General features: G+C 43.9%; 1 protein-coding gene and 1 long non-coding RNA gene across 3 annotated transcripts; both read left to right on the forward strand.

Annotated features, from left to right (window-relative positions):
• The first annotated feature begins 746 nt into the window (after nt 1–746).
• LOC125543380 (aquaporin TIP4-3) lies at nt 747–2,838 on the forward strand. Its single transcript, XM_048706708.2, has 3 exons — nt 747–1,001; nt 1,767–2,017; nt 2,140–2,838. The coding sequence occupies exons 1-3, from the start codon at nt 875–877 to the stop codon at nt 2,506–2,508; spliced, it is 747 nt and encodes a 248-aa protein (XP_048562665.1). The 5' UTR covers nt 747–874; the 3' UTR covers nt 2,509–2,838.
• Nucleotides 2,839–3,623: 785 nt separating this feature from the next.
• Nucleotides 3,624–7,208, forward strand: LOC125543381 (uncharacterized). 2 transcript variants are annotated; one of them, XR_015618449.1, is made up of 3 exons: nt 3,624–4,075; nt 6,231–6,668; nt 6,775–7,208. It is a non-coding gene; the product is annotated as an uncharacterized LOC125543381 (long non-coding RNA). The 2 variants fall into 2 exon arrangements; XR_007298412.2 differs by lacking the exon at nt 6,775–7,208 and having other exon boundaries at nt 6,231–6,705.
• The last annotated feature ends 3,063 nt before the right edge of the window (nt 7,209–10,271 follow it).

A 10,271-nucleotide genomic window follows, 5' to 3' on the forward strand; every position in this document is an offset into this window, starting at 1 on the left:
CTTATATTTGTGAACGGAGGGAATAAATTTGAGAAAACAAATAATTTGTGTTTTCATGTTAAGTTTTTTGTTTACACAATACAATCGCAAATGATCACATACACGCACACACACTCCCCCTATGAAAGTAAGCATGCACACTACACTCCTATGAGCACCTTCAAGATACTGAACCGACACAACATTTTGAAATCGACAAAGTCACCAAATACGCATCGTAGTCGAAGGAAACGTCTCCTCCTCACCAGAAAGCTTAAAAATAAATCCAGAAAAATGCGAGCACCAGTAAAGTCTAGGAACTTGAAATCTGATGGATTGGTTCCACCGACCATCTGAGCAACGATCAATTCACCATGTTAAGTTGGTTGGCCCGTGTGCAAAGTACAGTCACGCCCTACCTTGCAATGGTAATTTTTTGACAGAAAAAATATGTACATGTTTTTGTACTAGTTACTTACAAATCAAACGGGCTGGCCGGAGAGGAGGACCTACGTGTTCCAAACTTTTACCATTGTAGTTTCAAAAAAAAAAACTTTTTACCATTGTGATCTGCAACTGCAACAGGGAAGACACCAGGCGTGACCTGTGTGCAGTGCACCTGCATGCTCCAGCTGACGTCGTACGTGCACAGCTCTTTTGCACCGCATGGAAGAAGAATATTTGAGGCGCGCCATTATAGCCTTTTGACTTGCCAAATTAAATCCCCCGTACAAAAATATATCCTGCCTATATATAGCCGGCGTCCCCCAGTGAACGAGCACACACAAACACACAAACATCCAGCGCGCTCGGCATCCACCGATCGATTGCTCCTGTCTTGGCCATCCGCTGATAAGATCATCGACAGGCGCCTCCCCCCAGGGATCGATCGAAGATGCCGAAGATAGCGCTGGGCCACCGCCGCGAGGCGTCCGACCCCGGCTGCCTCCGGGCCGTGCTCGGCGAGCTCGTCCTCACCTTCCTCTTCGTCTTCGTCGGCGTCGGCTCCGCCATCGTCGGAGGTACGTGCGGGCAGTGCTCCTCCGCCCACTTTAATGCCGGCTACATCCGTTCGTTCCGTGCATGCTGTGCACAGCCCCTGAATCAACCGTTCAATATTTTTCTATTACTTTGTTTAGTTGGTTATACAACTAGGTGGGGCACACACACCTACCAATTACAGGACGACACGTGTGTTTTGCCCCTAGAAAAATGGAAACACCTGCGCGAAGTTTGGATATCGTAAAAAAATGACAAAGAAGGCGTCTGAGGAATCGGTTGAGATAGAAAGTGACAGAGTAGAACCAGTAGGTTGTGAGCGGTGGGTTCCTTGCCACGTCGAAGTCTCAAAATTTACAGCACCAATGCTTGCATATTATATTGGTTTACGAAGCTCGCACGTCACCATGTGGATTATTGAGTTATCAAGTTTCTTCTCCCTCTTTGTTGCGGCAAAAAAAAAGTTAATATTAAGCTTAATTTCAGTTAATAAAGTACTGGCATGCATGTCATCTCGCTTTGAAGCACCTCCTGGGTCGGTGATGCGGCACTGTATTGTATAGACTTCAATCAAGAGAACACCTGATCGAGAGATATGTCGCGACCACCTAGAGCTTCAGATTTGTCATGTCCAGTCCAGTGCTCCCGTGAAGATACCCTTCCATTATGTTCCTTCCATATCACCCGCATTTGCCGTTTGATGGCACGATCGTCTTGAGAAAATGCAGTGTTGAACCAGCGTTTCAGGATCCGCAGGCTGCTGATTTCTTTTGTGCATTGTTAATCAGGACAAGCAGTCGCAGCCGGAGGCGACACGTCGGCGGCGTTGATCGCGGTGGCGCTGGGCCATGCGCTGGTGGTGGCGGTGTTCGCAACCGCAGGGTTCCACATCTCCGGCGCCCACATGAACCCAGCCGTCACGCTCAGCCTCGCCGTCGGCGGCCACATCACCCTCATCCGCGCCGGCTTCTTCGTGCTCGCCCAGATGCTCGGCTCCTCCCTCGCCTGCATCCTGCTCAGGGCCCTCACCGGCGGACTGGTACGTCGCCGTCGTTCCTCCTACCTGTCACATGCATGCCAGCCTGACAACCTCAAGCTACTACCACAATAGTAAGTGCCACTGTTGACGATCTGTGCACGCTCCGGCGTGTCACGCTGCAGGTCACTCCGGTGCACGCGCTGGCGGCGGGCGTGGGCCCGATCCAGGGCGTGGTGGCGGAGGTCGTCTTCACCTTCACGCTGCTCTTCACCATCTACGCCGCCATCCTCGACCCCAAGAGCTCCGCGCCAGGGTTCGGCCCGCTGCTCACCGGCCTCCTCGTCGGTGCCAACACCATCGCCGGCGGCGCGCTCACCGGCGCGTCCATGAACCCCGCGAGGTCCTTCGGGCCGGCGCTGGCCTCCGGAAACTGGGCCAACCACTGGGTCTACTGGGTCGGCCCGCTCGCCGGCGGGCCCCTCGCCGTGGCCGTCTACGAGTTCATCTTCACCGTCCCGGCGACGCACCAGCAACTTCCAACGGTGGAGTGAAAGGAGCTCGTTCTCCTGGGGAAGCTCTCGCCTCTCGGTAAGTTGTGGGCCGTTGGATGATCAACCGCTCCGACAAAAGCTGTTATCTACGGTATATGATACATCGAGTGTTCAAGTGTGTTTGCCCCGCGTGTTTGAGGGCTGGCTTGATTTGTGCGTGATGGGTCGTGTGAAGAATATGCGTGCGTGCACGCATGTGCGTCTCAATGTTTCGTTCGGCCAATGAGCCGTGGAAGTAACAACATTGTTTCTTTCACCGTAAGTTTGTAAGTGTATAAGGCCTCCCCGTGCATGGAAATATACGTGGAATATACATACCTGTTATTACTATCTCGTTATATAATTTTTTGTATCCTTCTTTTTACGAAAAAACTTCTAATCTATTCATGTTCAATCATGGTAGCTAGTCAACTACGTATTGCGACCAAAATACTCTTTTTAACTAGAGGCTACACCCGAGAACTAAGCCTAGATTTGACGTTGGTGCTCGCATTTTTTTGGATTTAATTAAACTTAGCGGTGATGTTCGTTTACTGAGAGGACACGTTCCCACCAACTACGGAGGTGCCAGTGCTGACTTCGTCAATCTTACAACGATGTGCCACGACAATTTTTTTAACATACCAAGACTAATTATGTGACTATTTCACATTTTTTCTGTATTTTTTTGTCATTGTCTTATGAAAACATTTTTTTGGTAAATATGGCTATGTGATGACTACAAGCAAATTTTCAAAAAATCATGCTTTTTGAGAAACTATTTCCCCTTAATTTTCCATGTGGCTATTACAAAAAAAAATTCCAGGAATTTACAAAACGCAGTTTTTTTTTTTGTAAAATTGCCATATGATCATTAGATGCAGGTATGTTTCTGGAGAACATTTTCCCTTCAATTTTACCAGACGACTACTTTTTTCTTGACATTAAAGTACTTTTTATTGCAAGGTGATTACCATGTTATCTTTTTTTTAGACAATACCATGTTATCTTTACAAGAGTATCAACAGGTTTTTTTATCTCTTGGGCACCGCACCTTGTTGATTTGTTCGGCCCAAAGCCCTGTCAGCACTTTATTGTACAGACTTTCCTCCTAGGCCCAGTTAGCAGTCGAGACCTGTCGTTCCTCAAAGAAAAAAGCTGTTGAGACCTGGCGCAACCAGGAAATATGCCCTCGCCAATTCCCCACTCCTTCGGCGGCGGCGGGCATGGCCACTGTTCTCGTGCTTGATACAAATCCGGCATTCTAATACGACTGGAGCTCCACTAGCAGGCGGATTATTGGTCAGGTTCAGTTTCGCGTATGATTAATCTGCAGCGGCACAGACAATTCGATCCATCCCAACAACACCCACGTCAACTTTCTGAGGAGTCGAAGATTTGTTAGCCCGCTTTGTTCACAGGGAACCGTAGTTTGTACGCCCATCGGTCGATTAGCCATGGCCCCCTGCGATTCTTTCTCAAGAAAACCTACCACCCGTTGGCCAGATCAGGAGAACTCCTGCATGCGCCTGCTCCGTCAGCAGCAGCCGCCGCCGCCGCCGCCGCTCCGGCGGCCGGACCTATCTCGGTACGTACTCTTAAGTTTTCTTGTGCTGTTCATTCAATTGATGAATGTCCCCATGGAATTTATGTTGTTTCCGCACGTGGGCGATTGAATGTCTCATGTGTCAGGTTGCTGCTAGAACACTCAGTAATGCTTATGGTGGAGTTCTCTGTCTCCACCCAAGCCTGGCTACGCCCAATAATATCGGGCTCCTTTTTTGTTAGGATGTTATAGTTCAGCTGATTTATGAGACATCACCGGAGTTTAATCCCAAATCACTACGCCTTGCCTCCTTGAGTGAACGCAAGACCGATTCAAATTTCACAAAATACAAAAAGCATGGCTCAACTGATAAAATTAAGTATTCTAATTGCAGTCTTGGATCCTGGCATTAATCTTACATGTATGTTTTTGACTTGTTTTCCTTGATTACTTGTCTAACTGGTCAAACCTTACCTGGCCCGGCTCTCCTTCTTGAGTGAATGCTAGGTCTCCTACCCTAATCTCAAAGTAAAAAAAAAACATGGTTCAACTGGTAACATAATCTTTGTACCTGGCATTAATCTCAATTCTCAAATGTGTGTTTTAACTTGTTTTGTTCTTGGTTACGCTCTAAATAGCCAAACCGACCTATTGTGTCTTGCCTTGTGAATGCTTGAGGTTGATCCAAATTTTGATACAAAAAAAACCATGCTTCTACTAATTTAAAAGGAGTAATGTGATGTTGGATTTCCACATTAATCTGAATGTTTGAATTTATGTTTTGACTTGTGTTTCTCTTGATTGCTTCTCTAAGTGGCCAAAATGGGCCCATCGCGCCTCACCTTCTCAAGTGAATGCTAGAATTCTTATCCAAATTTTAAAAGTTAAAAAATTTGGTTCTACTGATAAAAAGTGTATTCTTGGACATGGTAAAAATTTCTCAATTCTCAAATATATATTTTGAATTAATTTTGTCTTGGTTATATCTCTAGATGGCCAAAACTGCCCACTTTGTCTCTTCTCCTTGAGTCAATGCTCAAGAAGTAACCTGATGTTGGACTTCTACATCGATCTTAGTACTCAAATATGAAATATCTGTTGTTGTTTCACTGAACCGGGAAGGGGTGGGGATTAATCTCCATTCTGGGATGTATGTTTTGATATGTTCTTGCTCACTTCTCAAGATGGAAAAATCTGTTCCTTAAGTGGTTCGATGCTTGTGTGTTTGTGGTGGGGGGGGGGGGGGGGGGTGCTTACTTCCATGTCATCATGCTGCTGCTGCGAAAATAGGCTACCCCAAAACTGGCATGCCCTCAATAAATATCAATTACATGAGGTCGGTATTAGTGATCTCTTCTATAAGGTCCATGTAAACTTCTTCGACCAGGGCAACCATGATAAATGTCGAGTCATCTTCGGCATCCCAACTTGCAGCATAAGTACCAGTTCAGTATCTCTTGTTACATCTTATGGATTTATTCAAATCTCTTGTTACATCTTGGATTTATTGGAAGAGTATGCTTGTGCTTGCTGTTTCCTGTATGGCATATATTCAAAACAAATGTAAGCCACACCAACTATTGAGATCGCACCACCCATGGGGACACCTCAATGCAAAAGGCACCATATGAGGTAGGGGCAGAATGCAGCGTGAGGCGACCCTAGGCATCCACTTGTGACGGCATTATTACATTTCCTATATTGGGCCATGTTTGTATGCGTTCCCGTCTAAAATAAGTCCCTATATAGGCCTGTGGCACTGGCTCTGTTAGTTCATTTCTACAGTGTTTCTTGTTGCCCGAGTGGTCATGTTTGCAAGTAGTGAATTTCATGGTGTTATTAACACAATTTTCTGACTAAAGTTGGTTCATTGTCCATTCAATCATGGTAGAGCTGTGAAGTTGTCCAGCGCATGCTACGCCCACAGCTGTGTTTTTTCTTTTTCTGAGGGATGGTTTTGCGCCTACATCATGAGTTCTAGCGAGCTTTCTAGAAGTTCTTGTATATGAACTTAAACCCACCTAGCAATTTTCTGTGCCTGCAACTGAATTTACTTGAAGATATTATGAATACATATACTCCTAGTTGAATTTCCAACAGGACACCTTAGTCAAAGAATGTGAACTCTGGGCTATATGCATGTTAAACTTTGTAGAAAAGTTTATTCTGTTCACAAAATTTGTTTTTGGTTTTTCAGGTCAGGAGCTAGTTATCGAAGATTTTTGAAGAATGTTAGGCTCGTCGCCTATGGTTTGAGCTTGGTGTGGGCCTTTACGCTATAATCTGCATGGTCAAACCAGCATAGATGTTCTTGCAATGGTCGATGTGGCCATTCAAAATCCTCTAATATGAAAAGAGGAGGTCAAGTAGTTTGAGGCGGCAATGGCCTATTTTGGTAGTTTTTCTATCCTCGTGAGTATCCCTCTTGACTTGCCTGTGCTCGACTTGAATCGTTCTCCCTATTAGATGGGTGAACAAAAATTCATGTTATCTTGTTACATTGTCCTTTTTACCGAGTCATCCACATATCTGTCATCATTGAAACAAGAAAAGAAAGGTGTGTGGACGTCAGAAATGATCTAACTGAGAGCTTGTGAGCTCTGGAAGTATATACCCATGTAAACTTTTTACAAAGGTATTTTACCGGCCACCAACAGAACTTTCGAATATTCCCTTGTAATTGTTTCTGCTTGTAAAGTCCTGTTTGGCTGAAACAATACAGAAATGCATTTTGGTGACAGAAACGGCAACTGGAGATTTGAAACCAACCGGAGTACTTTTTCATGCTCATACAAATAAACCGGTGGAATGCAGGTGTAAGATCATTCCGTTCCTATGAGCTACTACTTGGAAATAATACCCCTGCAGTTTGTCGCCTCCCGCTACGACCAACTCGTGCCCTCAGCTTCCTGCTCCCCTTCGTCTACAGGTGAAAAACCGATGGGATAGGAGTGTTTCAGAAACTGGAGCTGTGCTACTCTCGGTGCGGGTGGCTGAGTTTCTGGTTCTGGCATTGGTCTTCTCATGTTTCAGCACTGTCTTCACGGCGAGGAATGGGTTAATGTTTGTCTTCGATGAAGTCGGAGTCAGTTTGCTCGGAATTTAGGAAGGGCAATGACGCCTGTGTGCGATCTTGTCATTGAGTTGTGTTTGGGGTATTACATGAGTGCCACTCAGCAGTTTGTGTCGGTTTTCAATCAATTAACTTGGTAATTTCCTTTTGCTTAATCAATGAATGAGGCAAACAATTTGCCTTCATTTTTTTTTACTTAACACGCCCATCCTAGACTGAGACACCACTCGTCTTTGCGTGCGCCCAAACATGCAAAAGCTCAAGCGTACACTAGCATTTGGGATAATAAAATCTTAGTCTTGGGTTAGATGGAATACTCTGCACTGCCAATGACAAGAAACATTCTCAAATCAATAGTCGCTTTCCTAGCCATGTACATACCGTTTCTGACTCTGTAAACCTTTTTTTTAACAAAGCAAGGCACCGACAGGTGCTCAATTCCATTGACAGCTTATTGTAACATTACAAGAGAGGGTACAATGGCGAGAAGATAAGTAAGAGAGAGTGGGCATGCCATAAGCCAGCAGAGAGCAGAAGATGAAGGAAACTGTAGCGATCCGACCTCAAACGGTCAAATATCTGTGCATAAGTGTCATCCCTGAATTGGTAATGCTGATACACACAGTATTTGAAGGTTTTATAACAGAGTGCAATCACACACTTATTACATTGAATATCTTAAAAAAGAGAGTACTATTACAATAATATGGCTGAAGGCCATCTAATGAAGATAACAGCGGAAGGCTTCGAAGGCAAAATTGTAAGTGCATCTAGTGCCACCCCTAGGTGGTTTTGGAGTATTGACGACAAACCTAGTTGAGGAACTAATGTGTTTGTGATAATTGCAGGATAACACAGGTAGAAGTTCCTCATTGATTCGGTTTTCCTATCAGAGATGACCCCTAAAAATGTAAGAAGACATTGAAGTCAAAGGTGGTATGTGAAGACATTCACATTGAAGACTATGACAAGAGAAGACATCGCATGAAGACTATGGAGCGCGAAGACTTAGTTCTTTCGTCGTTCTTTTTCTTCTTTGTTGAGTCATAGGAACCACCGTACTGTTAAGTGGGGTCCAAGTGAACCAGTCAGAATGACTGAAGTGATGCTTAACCAAAATCCTATGTCTTCGAGTGAAGACTATGAGAGCAAATCTTGTCCAGAGTTGGATAAGTCAGCTTTGCTTGTAACTCAAGTAAAGTTGCCGTGTGTGTTTGAAATCTGACCGTTGGAACACGTGTCAGTTTCTTAGTGACCAAGGGTCATTTCGGACAAATCAGGTCGGGTTGCCTAGTGGCTATAAATAGCCCACCCCTACAACCATAAACGGTTGGCTGCTCAGAGTTAGTGCACGGTTTTTGTCGTTTGAGAGCAACCCACCTCGAAGCCTTTGAGAGAGAATTCCTTGCGAGGATAAAGCCCTAAACACCCAGAGTCAAAGACACTACACCACAACACTGATGTAAGGACAGTAAAACTGCCGGGAGAAGGCTCTTTAAAGGGCAGACAAACTGCCGGGACAGTGGTTCTCCCGGCAGATAGAACTGCCACAAGAACGGCTGCCGGGGATTACTTCTCCCGGCAGATAAACAATTCCCGGCAGTTTGTCTGCCATGACTAGTGTATTTGCCGGCAGTTTGTTTTTTCCCGGCAGGTTATTCACATAGTAGGAACTACATCTTACCGGCAGTTTGACTGCCTATGCAAAGACGTTTACCTGGCAGTTTGCCTGCCGTGACCAGTGTATTCTGCCATCACACGTGTTGTTTCACAAGCTATGCAACACATCCCTAATTTTAATACACAATCAGTATGTTGAGGCAAATCAGGACAGACCACAAAAGTTATACATACACTTTAATCAATGTTACATGCAAGGTCTCATTCAATAACATTAACGAATCAAATACATAACCTTGTGCCACAATGCAAAGTACATCGGTTTCTAGGAAAAGAAATTGTGGCACAATCAAAATGAGAATTCTCTGGCTTTTGTGCCAAAACAACCACCAAAATGGCAAAGTGAAACTTAACAACATCTCCAAGCTCAACAAACAAGGCATATTACATACTCCCTCTGTCCCAAATTGTTTGTCTAGATACGGATGTATCTAGACACGTTATAGTCCAAGACAAGTAATTTGGGATGAAGGTAATATATATTATCACTCCACCAACTTGTTAGATCGTCCAAACATCCAGCAACTTGTAGATCTTCAAACGTCCAGAAACTTGTGTATATTTGAGAAACCTGCAACAATATACATAAGAATTACAATATATAATCTTGTAGACAAGATACTATAGTTTTCTTTATAGTATTCACAAATTCTGGACCTATGCATACATTGGTCATAGCTGGCTACAAGAACAGAAATCAATGCATCTTATAAGCTACTCCCTCCATCCCGTAATATAAGAGGTCAAAAAAACTCTTATATTATGGGATGGAGGGAGTATTATACATGATATAGTTATGCAAAGAAATAGATCAATTAGTACTATGAAAGCTGGCATCAAAGTAACTCAGAGAAGTAAAAGCAAATATATCAACTCTGTTTATGACTAAAAACAATTTTTAACTTTGGCTCATATACAATACCAATCTGATTACATCAAGAAGGGTGAAATTGCAAAGAAATAACAAAGTAGGCACGAGAAGTTCATCGAGCAAAGAATTGACCACCTGTGTTGGTTAACCCCAATCTATGTTACTTATGAATCATGCATAAGGTACCAGTTCAGGAGTATATTGCTGATCTTGAGGTCATTGTCAAACTTGTCACGAGACATATAGCCATCACTTAATTCTGAGTGATGTCATTACTGATATAAGTATTGCTGCAAGATATAACTGTATTATGGTTTGATGGTGTATAACCAGTGAAGTAATTTTCTAGTGTAGGCATAAATAAAAACTGTGAACTTTGCCATAGTTCAGAGGCTGCATATGATGCTTCAATTAATGCAAGGTTCTTCTTTCAGATTGAAATAAATCTACCTTCATAATCAACATTGATCGCCAGTGTGCCAATTTGGTGATTAAGCTTTGCTATACTATTTACTAGGAATGCCTTGGAATCAATCAATCAATGAAATGCACTGGCAGTACAATGAGATGTATACTGTGCCAAGAGGACAAGTCATGTTTCTACCAAGCAAAAG

This window comes from Triticum urartu, chromosome 3A (genome assembly GCF_056163025.1).
Source record: "Triticum urartu cultivar PI428250 chromosome 3A, HENAU_Tu73, whole genome shotgun sequence".
Classification (NCBI taxonomy): Eukaryota; Viridiplantae; Streptophyta; class Magnoliopsida; order Poales; family Poaceae; genus Triticum; species Triticum urartu.

Coding starts and splice junctions, on each gene's coding strand:
- LOC125543380 (XM_048706708.2), top strand. CDS start 875: ATGCCGAAGATAGCGCTGGGCCACCGCCGCGAGGCGTCCGACCCCGGC. Junction 1,002..1,766: donor CGGCTCCGCCATCGTCGGAG/GTACGTGCGGGC, acceptor ATTGTTAATCAG/GACAAGCAGTCGCAGCCGGA. Junction 2,018..2,139: donor GGGCCCTCACCGGCGGACTG/GTACGTCGCCGT, acceptor GTCACGCTGCAG/GTCACTCCGGTGCACGCGCT.